The 22460-nt window shown below is 30.6% G+C and overlaps 1 protein-coding gene across 1 annotated transcript in view; it reads right to left on the reverse strand.

Moving 5' to 3' along the window:
* cac (calcium voltage-gated channel subunit cacophony) overlaps positions 1-22460 on the reverse strand; it is a 106754-nt gene that overhangs the window by 46591 nt on the left and 37703 nt on the right. The window contains exons 12-22 of the mRNA XM_085947721.1: positions 21968-22072; positions 19142-19159; positions 14636-14833; positions 13861-14075; positions 12671-12883; positions 11584-11757; positions 11012-11068; positions 10156-10248; positions 4276-4379; positions 1556-1678; positions 787-966 (exon numbers count right to left, since the gene is read on the reverse strand). Of these exons, the coding sequence (XP_085803847.1) occupies positions 787-966; positions 1556-1678; positions 4276-4379; positions 10156-10248; positions 11012-11068; positions 11584-11757; positions 12671-12883; positions 13861-14075; positions 14636-14833; positions 19142-19159; positions 21968-22072 (1480 nt within the window). The remainder of the gene's footprint in view (positions 1-786; positions 967-1555; positions 1679-4275; positions 4380-10155; positions 10249-11011; positions 11069-11583; positions 11758-12670; positions 12884-13860; positions 14076-14635; positions 14834-19141; positions 19160-21967; positions 22073-22460) is intronic.

Below are 22460 nucleotides of genomic sequence, written 5' to 3' on the forward strand. Positions count from 1 at the left end.
AGAAAACATACCAACTATATAACAGTCTGTACTAATCAACTTTTTGTATCACAAACACTTGATAACGATTCAAAAATATTTTTTAATATACTTGAATTTTTAACAACTTTAGAATAATCAATATTCTCTGCATTAGCTGTATAAAGGGTACAAGAGTACAATCATTAGCCTTAGTTACGGTTTTATCAGCTTCACTTTTATACATACCAGCGGCGAAGGGTGGAGGTAGGCTGTTAAGAGCCGACATAAATAGTGCATACTAAAACGTATTTGTTTTCATTGAACTAAGGCTGCACTAACCAGCTTCATCTGCAAATTTTATTCTTAGTTTGATGAAAATCAATAAGTTTGACTGACAAAGTTTAGTTTGCACTATTTATGTCGAATGTTTACAGCTAACCTCCACCCGTTACCACTGATACATACTACCTATATAAAAACTTTTACATAGATAAGGTTTACGTCTAACACTTTCACTAGGTAAATATTTCGCAATATTTCCATGACTTTCATACTGTAATGAAAAATGCTAGAATCTACATAAATGATAAATGATTAATTTTATTTATATACCTACCACCAAGTTAATACTAAGCCTCTCGAAAAGATTAATCTTTAACATAATGACTATCGAAATTTCAACTTTTAGCTTTAAGATTTAATTGCGTTATATTCAACGTTTATTTAAGAAATGATTTGATTCCCTTGAGGTGAGTGAGAAAATATACAATTAATATAACACTAAAGTGAGATAGCGAGTAATCGAAAAATGATGTAAGTACTGACCTCATGTCAAAGCCGAAGCTAACAGCTGCACAGACGACTACAACGGCATCCATAATGTTCCAGAACTCTCTGAGATAAGCTCCAGGATGTAATATCACTCCCATGTCCACTATTTTTAATAACATTTCTATCGTAAATACTCCAGTGAAAGCATAATCAAAATGATTTAATACTTTATTTCTGAAAAGAAAGAAAGACATTTCGTAATGAGTTACAAAATAGTAACTCCATAATTGTTAATGGTATATTGTAGTAATAGTGGTCGATCTTACTATGTTTAAAAATTAAATAACCAATGAAAATATTCATACACTCGATGGAAACTCAATGAGAAACATAACCATTATTTCAATCAAAATTGTGTGCTGCAATTATTGCAGATATTTCTTTTGAGTGTCGACCCTCATGATCTTAGTTTCGAGAAAAATCAAATTTAAACTTTGTTCATACATAAATCAAAACGCATTTGATTAATCTAAAAACGAATCAAAGCATGTTTGTTAAAATTTTATTGCCCTTGTGCCATTTCAGGCATTTTTCGGTTGCCACTACTTTTATTAATTGTTGAAATATTTTTTGGATGAAAAGATACCACAGTCCAAAAACACCTTAAATAGGCTGAATCTTAAATCAGTTTTGTTTTGACAAAAAGTTTAGAGGCGATTTTGATAGATGGTTTAGACGAAAATGAAGGTTGACACTATTTTATGTCATAATAAATTGACAGCTTTTAACTTATGAATGATTGAAAGAATATTCGGTTACCGACCTAGTGCTATTTTCTTCTACCGGATCTTCTGCAGCTAACGCTATCGAACTGAGGGAAATAACCAACATAATGAAGAAATCAAAATATCGAAGGTTGACAACCCAATGAGCGGCTCTACGAATTCTGAAAAAGAAAGAAAACAATGCGTAAGTCAAGATATAGTAAGATTCACTGATTTCATATGAAATAATTATTAATTCTTATTAGAAATAAAAATTGTTTTTGGCTGACTCTGAAGCTATGTACGTAACAGGGACCTACATTATATATATATAGAGTAAGTAAAGTCATTCATTAATAACAACCAAACGAATTTTTAACCACACTAACTCTTGCCCATAATCAAAATGGCTTTATTTCTTTATTAATACGATCACATGTTAACTAATACTCTTCCTTGCAATATTTTGCAAATTCTTGCGGATAGATAAGCTCACTAGGGAACAGCTTTGCCAATTTAGCACTTTTCTTGCCAGATCTAGCATTTTTCGATAAGCATAGCTAGCAAAAAACGCACCTGGCTTGTGGCGTTTTTACTAATGCTTTTTGATGCCTCTAACTTCTTTAAATGTGCTTGAAACGCTAAATATTTAGTTTATTTATTTTCATGCGCATCAAATTTCTGACTAGGTATCAAATACTTAATGCAGGTAGGTCGGTTCCTATTTTAGTGAGAAATTAAACATGATGAAACAATTTCATGCATTATTTATTGTTTTTGTATATTACTTCGAATTACCTACCTATATAGAATAATAATTTAACAATTATTATTCATCTAAAAGGTATGTTCTCTATGTCTGTCCTATAAGAAAGAAACTATAGTCTTCAAACATGAAACGGAACTTTAATGCTGTTGACACAATATAGGTATTTGCAATATAGATATTATACCTAGGTATTTGTTGTTATTTTGAAATATATTTCTAAATGTGTGATTTTTACATGTATGAACATTTTTTCGTTTTTTGCACTGTTTTCGATACGCCAAAGCAAAGGTATTGACATCGTTCTTGGTAGAATAAGTAAATTTACTTGCAATTTTATTTCCACAAAATCTAGCGTTTTTTCATGCCATTTTTCATACCCTGTCTGGTATGTTTTTGTCAGCCACAGTTGGCAACACTGCTTGGGAACCACTTCTGTACAGTATGAACTAACACTTTATAAATCTCAAGAACACACTGTTGTATAACTTTGGTAGACATGCAACTATCTCATCGCAAAAGTATGCAAAATATTGGGGCCTGGCTGGACAAGGTACCATACCATACACCAGGGGCGGCTCTACCTTAAGGGTTCATAGGGACCATCCCCACATCGTTATCATGTGGAGAATGAGTAAAAAACGTCCGATATTTTTATCATTGTCATAATATACCTACTTAATTAAATGATTAAATGAATTATTTAATTTATTTCATCTATCTAAACCCGTCGCAATTTTAGAGAGATATTTATTATTATTATACAAATAAATGAAGCAATAATTGTAAATTATGTAATAACATAACGTCGCTTAAGAAACAACACCGCGTAAGTCCCCATTTGGCGGTTTTGAGTTTTGAATAACATTCGGTAGGTAAAAAAATCCTACACCGTGTTCCTTCTATGGAAAAATTATTTTTGAATGAAAAAATGTTTTTTTTTTAACTAAACACAAAAAAAATAAGTTAAAAGGTACCAATTTTCAATTTTTTGAGACGTTTTTTGTTTCCCCTGAAAATTTTAATTAACTGACTTCCGCGGTGTTGTTTCTAAAGCGACGATAATAATGATTACGCGGTATTAAAATAACTTATTAAAAAATACGCCCTAATTCACAGTGACACCTATGTACAAATTAAGAAAGCTATGGCGTCTATTTTTTGCTAATCGGGGTCACTCAGTCCCATCCCGTTGCTGCAGTACAAATCTCTTTCTACAAAGTATGTGAATGCATTAGCATTATTATATGCATACTAGGGACCGAATAGAATGACCCCATAGGTGAGTAAAAACGCTCGTTGTACCTATGTTGTTGTTCAAAACTGATGCTGGTAAATCTATAATAATCATTATTATTAATTAAGTTTATATTTTTAAGTACGATTTTTAGATGTGATTAAGTAACGAATCAGATAATCATATTATTTATTCAGAAAAATTACTCATTTCCTCATTAATAAAATCAAATTATTATAAGTAGCTTCGTACATAATGTCCCTATAATAATATGAGAATGTAGGTAGGTACATATTTGAACATATATTTGATAATTAATGACTAAACCCCACCATCTAGAAAGTCATCGAGCCGCCACTGCCATACACACAGATACTTGTTTTTATACAATAAAATTTCCATCACATTTCATTATTGTACCACACGAAATAAATCACGCAACATTATACATTGCCCGCTTACATTGTTTTAGTAATACAATATTCAAGCATTATGAATTATGTTTTAATGCGAAATTTTTGTTTGAAAATATCCTTCTCTTATGGCCAATAATATAAATAATCAATAATAAATGAGGGAAAATTATGGCACACTTATATTTTGGAACCGTTGCTTGATTTTTGAACATGGAGCCAATATTTGTAGTTATTTATTCCACAACCGAAATGATCATGACTACGATTTAATAATGCTGTATGTAAAAGAACTAACTAAGTCTATATTGTCAGCGATCTTAGGTCTAGCAATGGTCTCAATATATTGAATTCAATACTTACGGATTTGTTGGGGATAATATAAACATCGATGAATAAGGTAACATTGGTTTCGGCCCATCCGTGATATCTTCCTCGTCATCTTTCTTATCATCCTTCTTCTTACCCTGAAAAGCAAATTGAATATTTCTTGTATTATATCGCAACACAACAAATTAATGAAACAGAATACCATTAAAGGTTTATCAAGATTATGAGAGACGGGCTAAGGGGATTTAATTGACAGTGGTTACAGATTTAGTTTATATTAGTTTAACTTATTAGACGGGGACAATATTATTATCAATTGTGTTGATTGAATGCCTAGCACATACAATCGATAATTTTAACAATAATTTAAGATTGGCTGATATTCAAAACTATAACCTGTACCAAATTGGCATTCACTAGGAATTGCAATTTTTGATAGAATTTCGGAATGATATTCTCAAAACCAAATCCTGGGATATCTGAAAACATGCAATTTTGGACATATGTTATTTTTTCAGTTGATATTTAGAGACATCAAAATACAAACCCTATTATTAAATGAAATTTAATAATAAAAAATATTAATAATGATTAGAGACGTGTCATAAAATCTTAAGGCTATACTTCAGTTGAGGAATGGTCTAAAAAGATCGTGACTAGGCGATGCGCGGATTATGCAAATGACGCGTGCCGAACGAAATATAATTTGTCATAAAAATTCAACATGCGTCCATTTAATGTTATGTTTATTGTTATATTACTAATAATAATAGTATATTCATTGACATGTTTTCTTTTTCAAGTACATACGTAAAGTTTTTTAGTCATCTTTACACAATTTAAGAATATATTCCTCCGACGCCATGACAAAACAAATTGACGTGCGCACACCTCGACTGTCGATCTCCGATTGGCGACGAGTGCGAAATTTCATCGTACCTACTGTTGAAAATTATTTGCCGTTTCACTGATGTATGCTCTTACATATGATAAAGTTAACGATATTTTGCAATATAAATTATAAGAAGATGAATCGCAATTTATAGTCACAGCTAACAATATTTTTTAATCTTCAGTTCACGAAAATATATTAGCCAAAATATAACCATAATTTCAAGCTCACGAAATCGAGCAAATTTCCAGGATAACAAATACCAATAAGCACCATATATTGTTGAAATATTGTGTGAATTAACTAGATTATTTACATGTAAATTCGAGCAAATTTCCAGGATAACAAATACCAATAAGCACCATATATTGTTGAAATATTGTGTGAATTAACTAGATTATTTACATGTAAATGACAGTCAATTATTTTTATATCCTATGCAAGAAGATTTAAATTACAAATTTTAGCTTATGTACGTATTATCAGTTTTCTGTAAAAACAGTCTAATGTGCTAAGACAGACACCACAGTTTATAATGTTCACATTGAATTACATCTCTATTACAGGGTTCCTATAGGAAACTAGAAACACACAACAGTCATTTTGAAAAGGAATGCATTTCCTATAACTTCTATTGAGTTATATATTTTCTACATTGGATTATTTCCAAATGAAGCGATCAATTTTAAAATTGGGAAGCGATACATCCGGTTCACTAAAGTGAGGAATATGACAATATGTTGAAATTTTAAATATCCAACGAGGTAAAAATGTATGGTTATGCGATCTACATGTACATAAACAGTAAAATTGGCCTAAATGATTTTTTATCTAACATCACTCAGTTGGTAGTAATTATTCTATAAATCTATAATAATCAAACACAGTTTTATAAACCTACCATTTCTTAAAAATTCAACAAAATAATAATCCACATTTTTTTTTTGTAAATACACAACACCAATAACGAATTAATTAATGATAATTGTCAATGTTTAAAAAATACAAAAGCAATATAAAAATAGCATACACCAAAAAAGTACATTGAGATTTCTGAAAAAAATCAAACATTAATATCACAACACACGTACATACATACTTGTTTCAGGTATTCAAATAATTAGTAAACAAAACGCTTTTTGAACACCTCATCAACTATTACAAAATATATCAATAGCGGTATGTAATAGCGTATTACTAGTTTATATATATTTTTTTATGAATATTACATAGGTTATCAATATTTTAAATTTTTAAATGAATTCAGAGCTGAAACTATAGATCAAATAGTAAGCAAATTTAAAGATTTATTCAATAAAATTGTTGATCCATTCTATATTAAAACAATTAAATTAACCTTTTATATGCCTCAGCATATTACTATGGTAGTGGTCGCAGATTTTTACTGTCCAACAAGAAATCGGCGATAACAGGAAGTCGCTGTAGTCGCATATAGAAGACTTCTCAGTGACGTACCTGTCATGGCGGTAACGCGCTCTAGAGGCGTGTTTAAATAATGTAATCGGTTCTCCTTTTAGATGTGACTCTTTTTCTTCTTCGCAATAAACCAAAAGTTTACTAATAATAATTCCTCCTGATTGTTTTAAATTTATTTTTATTATGAAAAGCTTCTAATTACGTAAATTAACAAGATCCGTACACCACGGGAGCGCAAAATGAAATAATAAATTTGGGGGCGTTCCTCATTCGAAAACGGAAGTGCGATTAGCTGCACTGGAGGGGATTATTAGTTCACAGTATTTTAACATATGGACAAGAAATTTTTGTTCAACAATAATGACACACGTAGAATGTAGAGCAAAGCTCTTACTAAAATTGCTGTAATACCGATAATTTGTGGCTTAGTATTTCATAACTATTCAAACAGATGTCACTGTCTGTTTAATTTTTTAGATTATGCAAATCAATCGACAGTGGCTAGTAATTTGAGTTTAAAGTCGGACAAGATAACTCGCAAAATTTGTATGTGCGCCCTGTCGATCACGGTCTCATAGAGCGAGGAAACTTGCTGAAGGCATAGAACCGGTTAAAATCACTGTTTTAACATTTTAATTTTGGTTCGGAACCGTAAGCTGCAGCATGTTTTGATCATATTTACACCATTAACTGTGATAAAAATATTATATTGATTGCGGAGAGAGAAACAATTAAAAAAATAACTATTTGCTGATTGTATAATATATTATTATTATTAAATAAAGTTGTAGGAACATGTTGTTTTATCTCGAATAGAATTTGAATAAGAATCAGCTATAGTAACAGCTCAATGTGAAGACAAAATGATTCAAAAAGATGAGTGCCTTACAAAATATTGTTGTTAAAAAAAACGCAACCAATAATGACAAAAAGCGAAAAATATTTAGAAACTAGCTTAAAAATTAACAAACAATTTTGAATAGCAAAAATTAATAGAGATATATCTCTTAAAAAAATATTTACACAAAAATCACTCAGAAATATTACTATTTCGATGTCGATACGTATAGCAGAATAAATGACATACAATTTACATAATATTAAGTATATTAATATAATCTTACTCTGTCTTTCTGGATTTAATTAGACTTTAGACTTTACTTGAAACAGTATTATTACATAATATCTATTTCTCACTACGTACTAACATATAGAAGTAAAGAAAAACTATTATTTATTTGCTAAAATTTATAAAATAAAAATAAAAAAATGAACGAAATATGAATATAATGACTGACGAATTTATACATTATATTTTCAGATTCGATCAAAATATTGTAATACAGTCTTTAATAAAACAATTATATTATAATAAAATTGATAAAAAAAAATACAGAAAAATCACTTTTATTATTCACCGATTATTAAAGAAAATTACCCGCCTTAGGTACAACACACATATTTGATTATTTAATTATGTGTCATTAAGAAATTAATGTTAATTTTACATTATAATTAATTTAAAATAAAGTCGTAATTTTGAAATCTATGTAACTTTTATAGCAGGTTGTTGAAATTTAAGTTGACAGTGAAAGCGATTAGCAAAATGTAAAGCTCTGTTCATATTGTGGAACTTCCCTGTAGAAAATTTTTGCACTATCTACCGAGTTTAAAAGATTTCGACTTACTCAGACAAAGCTATGGTTAAATTTAAACCGATGGCTACTCGACTCATTAAACATCAACATACTAGATGACAATATACCATATAAAAGCGAGAACAACATCAACAGATGTGCGTCCAGAGTTTTTTCATAAACCCATTCGTTAATTAACCATACAAAAAAAAAACGAATTTTCATTCAATTCTTATGACATGTGAATGTAGGTACAATAAGAACCAAGAAATAGAAGCTTACTGACTGTACTCTATTAGTTAATTAATAGCTTTAAACGTTTAAACAGTGGCGGAGACCCGATTAAATTTACCTTCACCAGTATCAACAATTGAAAAATTGAGAATTTATTATTCCGTCTGCAAGTAATAAAATTTCAACGTGAGAAACTAGCGACACCTTTAAATATGATGAAATTATCGGGTCTGTAATCTTTATTTCATAATGTGATAATTAACTGCGGTTTTAATTAATTTCGGACATATTTAAATGCCCATGGCAACATGGACTCGATTAGTTTAGACATTTTTACATACTGAACGCACGGTACGGTACGGGTGAATATTTGTATGAACATTTGAATAAAATTTCAACGTGAGAAACTAGCGACACCTTTAAATATGATGAAATTATCGGGTCTGTAATCTTAATTTCATAATGTGATAATTAACTGCGGTTTTAATTAATTTCGGACATATTTAAATGCCCATGGCAACATGGACTCGATTAGTTTAGACATTTTTACATACTGAACGCACGGTACGGTACGGGTGAATATTTGTATGAACATTTGAATAAAATTTCAACGTGAGAAACTAGCGACACCTTTAAATATGATGAAATTATCGGGTCTGTAATCTTAATTTCATAATGTGATAATTAACTGCGGTTTTAATTAATTTCGGACATATTTAAATGCCCATGGCAACATGGACTCGATTAGTTTAGACATTTTTACATACTGAACGCACGGTACGGTACGGGTGAATATTTGTATGAACATTTGAATAAAATTTCAACGTGAGAAACTAGCGACACCTTTAAATATGATGAAATTATCGGGTCTGTAATCTTAATTTCATAATGTGATAATTAACTGCGGTTTTAATTAATTTCGGACATATTTAAATGCCCATGGCAACATGGACTCGATTAGTTTAGACATTTTTACATACTGAACGCACGGTACGGTACGGGTGAATATTTGTATGAACATTTGAATAAAATTTCAACGTGAGAAACTAGCGACACCTTTAAATATGATGAAATTATCGGGTCTGATATCTCAATTTCATAATGTAATAATTAACTGCGGTTTTAATTAATTTCGGAAATATTTAAATGGCCATGGCAACATGGACTCGATTAGTTTAGACATTTTTACATACTCAACGCAGTGTACGGGTGAATATTTGTATGAACACAGGTGATTTGATCCGCACTTTGGAGAAATAAGAATGTTTTGATTCAAAAATAATATATAACATAAACTGAACATGTTCCGTTCATTTTAATTTTTGGAGCAAAGCCAAAAATGATTGAACAAAATGCCATTCGTTATGTCACTGTATACAGCAGTCATATTATAACACACTGTTTTACTGCGTAATGTTTTGTTCTTTTTGTTTGTTATATTTTACCTACATCTGCCGATCTTCGCCACTACGTGAAAAGTGAAAAGAAAGCGTGCTTACGAATTCTTAGTAAAAAAGAAAAACAGAAAGAATTCGTTATATTCCATTTCTTGACTTATATTCTACATTCACAGTTCCACATGACAAACACGCTAGCAACACACAATGTCATTAATTTCTGAGGCTTTCCACACCAATACGAACTGCCACCCGTGCACTGTAAGAAAAGAAAATCGAAATTTCCCTCCGTGAATTTTGAGGTTAGGATTTTTACCTTCCTATGAGGCGTCGGGGATATTGTCGCCATTTCGGTGCGAGGAGAGGCTCCTTCGGCCATATGGAGTGCCTCCATCTCCTTTTCCAGCTCCTGACGATCGTCGAATTTGAAGGCGGAAAATATTTGTGATTCATTTAAAATAAAATGACTACATAACAAAACGAATCAGTCAGACGATAAATTTACTTCAGTCATTATTACAGATCACAACTAACAAACATTGTTTGATTTAGGCGTTTAAAATAAGATTTAATTAACGTAGCTATGATATTCATAAACATATCGTCTGACAATAAAGAAACAATATAAAAGAAATAAACTGACATGTTTTTGATTTGCAGTACATCTGATTCTCAAAAATAAAATGAAAGTCAAATTTTAGTGGATATTACAAAACAAATATCCAAGTCGAGTGTTTGTTGAATCACCCCAGTAAGACACCCCAGTAACCAAGAAGCAACGTGTCGGCTTATAATGTCGTGGGTGCCAGAGTATGGACCTAATAGGTTGAGCAAGTGGCACATTTCTACAACACACATTTCTTGTAAAAATAAAAATCAGTTAATACAACCTCCACTCTGTGGACGCTCACTCTATGTAATTTTGATACGGCTATAAATTTACAATAGGGCAACACAATCTCCCGGTGTAGACAATGCCATTCTGAGATACAAGAAATAAGAATACAACAGTATTGGTGTACGATATTTAGATCTAAACGTTGAAACATGTTAAGCTTATCGGAAGCAAGATATCCTTGCTGTTTATCAACATGATATTCTGCAAGTTGTTAGTTCAGAAGTTAACAAAACACTGGTAAGATGAAAGTGTAAAAACGATAATTGTATCTCACCTGTAGTTGTTTCTCTTTATCTTCTTCTTCTTGCTCTTCCTCAGCAGCTGTTAATTCCTGAAATCAAAAGTTGATTTTCATTAAATTCTCTTTTAATAAAAATAAAATAGAGAGGTGTCAAAATAGCACTTGTTGTATTGAAGAGTTTGGACTGATAAAGGAGTCTATGTATTCCAGCACGTTTTTTATATATGTAGTTGTATTGGTAACCAATATAAAAGTTAATATTCTCTGTGATGTCAAGGCAGACACAGACAATCTGATAAAATCAAAAATAACAGTATGGATCCAAAGCAATTCTGCATTTAATTTTAAGTTCTATCTTTATAATATAATATATAAGGTTTTTTTCAATATCTAAATAAATACAGGTGATTAAAAGAATTTGGGTATACGGCTACTATTAATTTTAGCAAGATTTTAGCAATCAATAAAGTAGAAATGTCGTGATCTGTATGTGCTTATGCAAACAGTATGAATAATGTAGTTTGCAGCGTGTGGCATCGCCCGATGGCCGAGTCTGTGCGTCCTTAGTATTGATATTTAAGGTACAGATGGTTGAAATAAGTCACCTGAGCATTGGCCAGATTGTCGACGGCGATAGCCAAGAAGACGTTCAGCAGCGTGTAGTTTCCAAACAGCACCAGGATAATGAAATACAAAGAGTAGATCATTCCCTTCTTGGGACCACCCTGCGACACGATGCCCTGGTACATCACTTCGTTCCAATCTTCGCCTGTCAAGATCTGTAATCGGAGGCACGTCATTAAATCAATGTGAATTTAAAAATGAGTGTGTGGCGGGCACATGTGAGGGAAGTGAATCTTTTTGTTTTGCTCTCTATTATTGGACACCTGGTTATCTACTTTTAAAAGTTTTATTATTCTTCTGAATTCATTCTCGTCGAGTTCTCGGTACTTTCCATCGACATAGGAGTTGTCGATTTTCGTGATGCTTTTTTTACGTTATCAGCAATGTTCACACTGCCACAATATCTATGAATTTATAACTTTGAGAAAATTGTTTATTGACATGCAGAAGTGGGGGTCCACATACGCCAGCCAAGGTTGATTAAGAGTCATGTTGTGGGCACCTTGTAATAAAATAAAAATGTATTGCCTGCTATTTAGCTGGAATTTTAGCACAGTGTTCCATCTTATTTTATAATGTATATTTTTGCATTTGACCCTATGCCAAACTCTCAAGGCACACTAAGTATTGACATAATATTAATTAGATATGACACTCCATATAAACAAAGTGCAACTCATTCAAGCAACCATTGACAGCACTCAAAATGTGAGAGTGGCTGGTTTACTGGACTTTATGTTAAATACAAAATAACCATTTTATGCTTTAGTTTTTAACTCGATTGAGCTATATGTGGCAATCGATTTCCCATACTCAACTACAATATAATTATAACCATGGTACAACTATGGTATCAATGGGTAGATATTGTATATTATCTGGTTTTGAATGTTTTGAGAGAATCGAATTTGAAATCGATTACAAATCAAAATGCGAAATGGACACAAGATGCATTTGAAAAAGAAAATTTTAATATTAAATACCCTAGTTGGACATCCAATATTTTTACATGCAGACATACAATATCTGCCAATTAAGCCACTGATATATTATTTATTTTTTCGTCACCTGAAATACTGTCAATAAAGCTATGGGAAAGGTGTTGAAGTTGGTTGCCGGTGTCTCATCATTGAAGTTGAACTGTCCTCCAAAGAGTTGCATTCCGAGCAGTGCGAAGATCAGAATGAACAAGAAGAGCAGGAACAACAGTGAAATGATGGATCTCATCGAGTTGAGCAGAGATATCACCAGATTTCTTAAGCTCGACCAGTATTTTGTAACCTGAAAAGATTTATAATTTTTATATATGAGTCTATTATATCAAAAAATAAGCCTTATGTGGATCATTACATTACTCCAAGACACAAGACAGTTCACCATGTGTGAGATGATAATTACAAAGATGTATTTTTTCAATTCCTTTTGACTACATAATATAACACGAATGTGTCATTTTGGCTAATTTAACTTGGATGGCCCATGGATAAGTTAGAAATCGACCAAATTTTATTATGTCAAAGACCAGAAGTACTGCTTTAGAAATAGGAAAAATAATCACCCTGCTTCTCACGAAACTGCATAAATACTGAATACAAATTAGCCGAAGGCACTAATGTGGCAGATTCGTTTAAAAAATAAAATAAACGACATACTTTGTGCCATAGACAATAGGCAACAAAACACCAAAAATAAGTAATATTATTATATAAATCAATATTGTGAGGCTCATAATAATCCTAGGATGAGGTAATGAATTCAAAAAAATGTTTAAACTTGAAAATCACTGAAGTCTCAAAACCTAACTATCATGTCACAATGTGTGACGGTGCGATGACAGTTTGCATCAATTTGTTGTATAACGCAGTACCGTGTGTCTTGGAATTGCTGCATGTGTGCCTTGGCCTCGGTTAAAACCGTTTGACTGCCGCAAGCGTTTATGTGCCCTAATTTTATGTTAATTTCACAAATTAACTAATTGTGTCACAGAAAGGACTAATAGGTAAAAAATAAATCGAAAATTGTTAATTGTTCAATTGAAGGGCCCAGTATAAAACTGTATCAACCATTATTTTGATTAAAATTCAGTTGAGCATGCCATCTATGAAAATCACCTCTAAGCTATTGGTAAAAAAAGAATTTAAATTTAGCCGATTTGTTGGTAACTTTTAATCCAAAAATAATATTTACGAGAAAACGAAAATCTTTTAGGGGCCCTTAGTGTATGTGTATAGTATAAAGTGTAATAAATGGTTACTGACCTTAAATATCCTAAGTAATCTCAAGGCTCTGAGTACGGAGAGTCCAAAAGAGCCTCCTTTGACCTGCGACCAGATCACCTCAAATATGGACCCTGTTATGACAACGCAATCGAATCTGTTGAACGACGATTCAAAGTATATCCTCGGCCCCAACGCGTACATTTTTATCCACATCTCCATCATAAACAGCCCAATGAATACGAATTCCGCATAAACTGGAACATTATAATAATTCACATTTTATTATCTTTCCAATAGGTTGGCCAAGGTTAATTTATTTTTTAGATTGTATTGTTTTAAATATGTAACATAGTTTCATTAAATAACTACAGGACTAGTCTGTTGAATATTGCTGAAATAAAGTTATTATCAAATGGTACACATTCTCATGTTATAGGAAATTGCTTTTCGGGAACATTCATATTCATGTTGTAGTCGAGTATTTTCAATTGAAATTAAAATTAATGGCTAATGATTTTACTAATATGATTTACGTCTTTCCACTAACATTTTTTATTTATTAATTTAATACCTAGGTATTGAATATACACAAGTTTTTTCTTCAAATTATGTATTTTCAATAATAAGAATATAACATTCTAAGAAAAAGAAGATAAATAGATGTGGCATAAATTTGCAATCAAGTCATTGGTAGTGAAAAGAGTAAATAAGCCAGTAAGTGGCGCACAGTCTAGTGTTGTGACATGTTATTGTGAATTATACTTATAGTATGATTGTTGAGAGTTGATTATAAATGTGAATCTTGATATCTTACATAGGAACTGGGTGAGAAATTTGGGCTGGTCATGGTGTTCCACGGCCACGCAGATGGTGTTGAAGAGCACGAGGACTATGACGAACCAATAGAACCACTGCGTCTTCACCGTGTGCCGGATCCAGAACCTGAATCGCTTTTCCTTGCGCCAGAAGTCCGCGCACTTTCCCCCACTTCTTACTTTACTTTTGAGGTAACCTGCCAAGCAACATGACCGTAATTAACATTTCTGACCGGTGCGAGGTAAACACATCGTAATCTATCTAAGTTTAAAGAAAATCGCAACTGCTTTCCGTTCCTACCTAATTTAACATATCAATTAGTGAAAACAAGTTTAAATTCCGTATCTGAAAGCTGCAATTATACTGTTGTGAAAAAATATTTTAAAATAGGTACACGTCAATATGTTTTTAGCTGCCTATATTACCTTTCATATTCGAATTGAATTCAATGACATCTTTATCATTTTTCACAGCCTTTATTAATTGTTGTGTGGTTTGCTATTTTTTGGTTAGTCTAATATGAAAGCCTTAAAATATAAAAAAAAAATGTTTAGCTTTTTCTCTAATAGATTTTTTTATGTACCTACTTCTAAAGCAATATAAAAACTCTATTAATATGATATATTAAGTATTTCCTACAACTAGTGGAATATTATTAAATTTTTCATTTATTCTAGAATCTATTGCCTAAGTTAAAAAATATTTATTATCTCTCATGAATCTAACTTGTACAATTAATAAAATATAATAACTTTTATGAAAGTCATCTAATTACAATTATTATATTATTCTTATTCAATGTAAAAATGGAAATTCCAATCTGGTTTATAAAGTGTTTCATTCGACAGATATTATATAACGATGACAACCTAATAGATTTTGCTTTCCATGTCATTTTACAAGGTCCAAGTGTCGATTAGTCTGTCAAATGAAATACTCAATGCGCCAGAAGCGGTTTTTTGAAAAAAACTAAATAATGTTACTTTAGCTACGAGTATATCAAAAACTAATAAATATTATTTTATTACTCATTATTAAAAACTATGATAGTTCAAAAAAAAAAAAAACTAGAAAAACATATTATTGAAAATATTTACTACGATTCTAAAAAAATATTTTGTACACAAAATTTGAAATCATAGCTTTCATCCGAATATTTTCTCGTACAACATTTGAAACAGTACAAAAATACATTCTCAATAAACCAATAGTATAATTAATTAATCATAGGATGCATTTCAAAAGTTTTTCTCAAATAAAAAAACGGTTCTCATTAAAAAGAAAATCAAATATTCGTATAAGTACGGTTATTCCAAAAGAGTACTTCATTTTACTACCTATATATATGTAACCTAAGCTTTTGGTATATTGTTAATGAAATGACAGCATCAAAGAATATGGCGCTAGATGAAAATGATTCTAGAACTTAATTAACGAAGAGTACACACTAAAATAATTACTTAATGATTTTCTATACTAAGTATACACAAAAAAACTACTCAACCAATATGTCATTTGTTTTAAGGCTTTCAATAGTTTTAATATTGTTTAGCGATGCTTGGAGATTGAAATCTTTTTGTCAAGAGAAAACATCTACATAATCTAAATAAAATATGACAATTATTGACATTCCTTCATTTTAGAGATGACAAAATGCATAGTCATACTAATGTAAACAGGTGGGTTTATGCGTTATGCATTACTAGGAATGTGAATGTGTCTTTGTAAATGCTATAAACTTATTGTGACTTACTTTTCCCATTTCAAATAACGCATAACGCTCACTTATTTACATAAATATGATTATGTAAATTAAATTATGACCCGTAATATCGCAATTTGGAACGAATGATAGTCTTTTGTGTTCAGCTCTTATCATTTTTGCAAAGCTTTGATAAAGAATTTTTGATTATTAATCTTATTATCTAATACAGGTGTGGGCAACCTTGCTATATTTAAGTGGCAAAATTTTCTTTAAAATGTACTAGCTAATTTTATTTTGAATATTAAATCATATTACAATATTCTCAAAATGATTGTCAATTTGTACTATTGTGCATTAGTTGTACCTTTAAAACAATAATATATCCACGTTGGTATCATTGAATGTTTTACTTTTAAATAAAAAATTAAGTGAGACTGAAAATTGACATATTGCTATGGTTACGTACTATTTGTGATCTGTATAAAGATAAGTTCAAAACATTAAAAGTTAAACGTAAAGCACTGATGCAAGTCGTCTCAACCAGAGTGTTGGAGCAGAGCTCTCAACTGAAGCCCGGAACAGTGGAGCAATGGGAATTTGTACGGAATATGAGCGGAGCTAGAGCATGTCAAAATTTTGCTGCTCCACTGATGAACGTTTTCTTTAAATTCATGTTATGATACTATTCTATTCTATAGAATCAATTATTGTGATAACCAACGGCTATATTTTCTTTCAAAGCTTATAAAAAAAAAATGGTCTGGTTTTATCTTAATCTCCAGGAAATAATATAAGTTTGCTATATAAATCAATCTGTAAATAAAAAATGACTCGCACCTAACTTCATCATTAGTCTCAGAGACCTCTTTTTCAGATTCACTTCAACATCTTTGGTTGCCCACCTACGTTTTAGCATAATTGGAATATAACTAAGCTATTGAAAATAGGTATGCAGTCGAAGCCTGATCAACCTAACATGATTTACCTAACGCTGCGATAATGCATTTGAAATGTTGTATTCAATAATATGTATGTTAATGACCATGCAGATACATACATAATAACATATTAATACAGTAGTATGGTCTGATATAAATGCACTGACTGCAGTTATAATGGAATAATATCATGAAAACGACTATATAAAAGCTAAGGTACTGTCCATTTGCACCTTGTTTCTGAAATAAACATATTAGTATTATATGTTATCAATACATTGTTTTCACACAGACTCTGATCGCGAACTATTAATGATTATTACAACAGTATGAGTATTTAGTTATAAAACACAAACATAACCATACCATCATAGATTAACTTTAATTTTGAATGTAGTATAATATTGTAATACATATGTAGCTAGATATTTTAAATCTGACAGTCCAGTGAACTTTGTTTTAGCAATTAGTAAGTATATAACAATTATTAATAAATTATTATTTAAGAGGAACATTAATTTAACTATTATATTATAAGACACAAATGAAGTTCTTGTACAATCAAAGTCCTTGTGAATAAACTGTACCGCAGTAAACACTTTCAAAATATTAACATACTCTTTATATAATAACCTATTTTTAGCGGTTGGAGTTGTCAATATTAGCAGGGTAACTTGAAGATAAAAGAAATGTCTACAATATAACACTCCTCGTGATTAAATTAGTGAGCATCCACAACGTAGTTGTTTACAATAATACTTTTATAGTTTATAATAAGCGGCAATAATGTACGCCATTAATTACGGGAGCGTTAAAGGCAGACATGTGAATTTTATCTTCGATAAAAGCAGCGATAGTGAGTATGTACAGTTGGATTTAGATGAGCCGGAAGCTTTCAGTTGTTTCATATTATAGGGTCCTATAAAATTATATCAGGCAGAAATCAAAATAAGAAACAAAATAAATTAATATAATACAAATAATAAAATGGGTAGCTTTCAACAACAAGATGCTTTATGGCATTTCAATCAACAATCTAGGGGGTCTATAGAGATCCTACAGTAAGTATTTCTTTGAGGGATTTTGTTTAAAAAAATAAAACTAGTTTCTATTGAATAGGTAACTGGGTGATTTTAAATGTTACATGGCAACACATTCAATGAAATAGTACTAATTAAAAAAAAACATTGGAAACATAAATATGTAGTAGAGATTTTTGGATCCGTTGGAGGGTGTTTACCGATTATTGAATACGATACTTCTTATGTATTAACAAGATGAGCTGATAATGCCAGTCTATTAAATTTGTATAAAAAATCACTTTTTATCATAAATAATATGGTATTAATTTCCTTTTATCATAAAGGAATAAAGCAGCATAATTGTTAATTCAAAATTAATGAAAAAGATACATTTGTGCTTGTAGTTTTTTGAACACAATTTTTTTTAGATTGTACGAAGAAAAAGAAAAAAGAATTTACTGCTTCAAATAATAATGAAGCCTTTTTGAAATAGGAAAATTAAAGCTGCAGACCTACAAACTTATTTGAAGAATGGAATGGGGGAGCCACTGTCGAAAACTACCCAATTCTGACATTCGAATAACATTTTCAAAATGGCGTCATATGGTAGTTCGTAGTTCCATTTTTGACCATTCTACAGATAAGTTTGTCGGTCTGTAAGTAAAAATAACAGTACAATTTTTAAAAAATCGAATTCATATTTCAAGAAATGTTGCCATCGTGATGAAAAACAATAAAACAATAAGTAGAAAACGGGGATCAAATAATAACGTTGGAATAATGTAAAATTTGTGAAAAATACCCTGGACCCGTTGACTGCTTGACAACAACAACCATACCTTGTTTTTTCTTTGGAACTGAAATGGGTTGTGAAATAGAAAAAAAAAACACATCAGAAGAAATGATGAACAATAATATTAGTGCTCTAGTGCTATTAGGAAAAAAAAACAAAAAAACAAAAAACATCGAGACACAATAATATGCTATGAGATAAGTAGTTGTTAATTATTACACTTTGTTGGTCTTATTCCTTTTGGGTTTTAAGCTAGCTATCGATAATAGTTATAATTTTAGTTTTCAGCTAATTATTCACTACAGGATTTTGAACAGAGCAAAAAAGGTCATGTATTAGAATTTTAGTATAAAAAACAAAATAATGGATTTCTAAACAACATTATAATATTATGTATCCTATAGAGAAAATTAAAATCTAAATAAGAGAGTAGGTAGATCTGCTATAGAAAAGATTTAATTTTTCAAAAGACCAACAAAATGTAATGATGTAAATTTAAAAGACCTTTACGTACTAAAATATTTTAACGTAACATACAACATATTTATAGGTGATAAATATTATTTTTCTTCAGGTGTGTAAAATTTTGAAAGTACATGTTACAGAATGATGCTGTTGTCGACTGGTATTACGTATTAATTCATAAAAAAATGTTTTGTGTTTAGATATTATCTTTTGATGTGACAGGTCTATTGAAAATACATTGTCATCTAAAGCTAGGCACAGATAGATAATGCTATAAGACACTCTCATTAGTGTTAAATAATAAAAACAAAACTATGTAGCTAAAAATTGATATATTATAATGTTTATTTGAAAAAAAAGGCTAGGTTACAAATCTAATAGTTTTTTTTAGGAATCAGGTTCAAAAATTTGAACTATTCTATTACCTGATAAAATGGATTCATTGGGTAAAAGTTTGCTGAATGACTGTTTTGTTTAATTGTCTATAGTATTTAAATCCTGTAATAAGAATATTCTGTTGTGTACCTACATACATGCAAAAAATATGTGTCAATTGAACTAAAATACTTCTGATAATAAAAGAAAGTAAAGATAAATGTTTCAGTATTTTGTATGTTTTTAAGGAACAATAAATCTGAAGTCAGTGGGTAATTGTTATATGTCATATTCTTATATATTTCATCAATTCAAAAAACAAAAAACATTGGCATGTAAACTGTAAAACAAAAACTGCAAAATAATTGATTATCGTAATAACGTATTTTTTAAACTAAAAAGTGTTTATAGTAGACCTATGCGTTGAAATATCAAAAAGCTTATAGGCTGTGTAGGTAACATTTTACAAGTACAATAATACAGATTAGGGGTACTGCAAATTTGTAAAATTACAATCAACAGTACCAGGGCTTGACAGAACTATACAGAACTTGCAGTCTGGATTAATGACTGTATAAGATATATATCTATTTATAATCATATATATATCTTAAGTTTATTTATATACGTAGAAACATTGTTAATAATTTTATTTTAGCAATGAATGCTAGCAGATAATCTTGGAAGTTATGACCCAATAGGTTGAGCAAGTGGCGAACATAAATTTCTTGTAAAAAAAATTGTTACGAAACATCTACGTGAGGCGGCCTAGATCCACAACGGATTGTAGTAGACCTAAATTACAAAAATATACAATACAAATAGTCAAATCGCTCTGACCGAGATCGGAGCGAATCCCGAATTCCGAAAAAGATGATTGATTGACGAAGAACAAGATTTTGCTGGGAAAAAATTGTGCGGAGACCCGTCAGAGAATCCATAATTATATTTGGGCTATAGCGCCATCGAAGAAGAAGACATTGGTTTGCAATTTTTATTTATTTCTTCTATTTGTATTATAAGCTAATGATGTGACTGGGATGAGTTTGGGCGTGTATCATGCTAGGACACAACAGAAGAAGATTAATTAACGGAAATATTAATTTTTGTATCATTCTTAAAATTATTATTATTTGTTTATAAATTTTGCCAAGCCCTGTTTGTGTAAGTATATATTAATTAGTTATTTTTGACGTCCATTTGTCCACGGTTGATATGTCCAAATTGATAATAAAAGTACACCCTGATCTTATATTATTATTGTGAGACAATGCATAATTATTCTGCGTGTAAGAAGCGATATCATAACATTTATAAATGTGATAAAAAAAGTATTTTGTAAGTGTATTATACATGTGAAGACATTGAGTATTAAATATGATGAGTATGAATGTATTACACGATAAAGTCTGATATACAACTAAATATTCGTAGCGTTAGTTGGATGGTCTAAATATTTGCCTATATATATGTCACAGCTTGTTTATAAATGGCACCCGATTTCCTGTTACACTTAGAATCTTTTATGTTCATTGGATATAATCCTAATTGAATTCTTCTACTTATTAATTAAGTACATAATCAATGGGTTAGTACACAGATATAATACATTCAGTTTTTACCGAAAATGAGTTATTGTACACAGAAAACACGATCCGTCTGCATCATAACTTTATGCTGTAAAAATGTTGTGAACCCAAATAGAGTATTTGACAAGATTTTGCCTGACTCAAATAATATATGATAATATATTCATTTCGTCATCGATTTTCAATTGAATGTTTCAAATTTAATTTTCTCTAAATATCCAACACCGAACATAGAGCATCTGTGCAGTAACGCATTGAAATGGTATCTGAGACAGTGACCACAAATCAAAATAGTGAAGTTGTAATATTTAAAAGTATATTTAAAGAAATGTATTTGACGGCCAATCCAGCTCAAAAATGCACATGACATCATTATTATGTAATTCTTACGCTACGTAACAATATTATAATTTAATGACTTATGTTGCGTGATTGATTCTTACCATCGTCCCCGCAGTCTTCTTCCTGTTCTTCTTCTTCTGTGTCCGTACTTTTACTTTTCCCTAAGTTTTTAAGCTTTTTTCTTTTAGCCGCAGCTCTTCTCCTCGCTGGAATGGAAAATTGAACATTATTATTTTTTTCTTCAATATTGAATACATAATAGATAACATTTAAGAATGTACGTTCTTCATTGAGCATACATAATTTGGAACCACCCTAGAAACATGGGTACATACCTAGAAAAATAAATATCGACAATTGGGAAGAGTAACTCAGATGAATAGTTTCATAGTTTGAACCAGTAGCCTAAAGCGGTAAAGATGATGATTCAAATGATTCAAACGATTCAAATTATAAAAAATTAACAACATACCATGAATACAAGAATAAACTAAGAAATAGAAGCAGTACATATTAGATACAAAAATTATAAAGTAGATGTACGTATGTCAAATGAGCTAAGTAAACCCTATTATTTAATTATCATCCGGATCG

This window comes from Rhyacophila brunnea, unplaced genomic scaffold (genome assembly GCF_057557595.1).
Source record: "Rhyacophila brunnea isolate RB1 unplaced genomic scaffold, BYU_Rbru_1.0 scaffold_2, whole genome shotgun sequence".
NCBI lineage: Eukaryota > Metazoa > Arthropoda > Insecta > Trichoptera > Rhyacophilidae > Rhyacophila > Rhyacophila brunnea.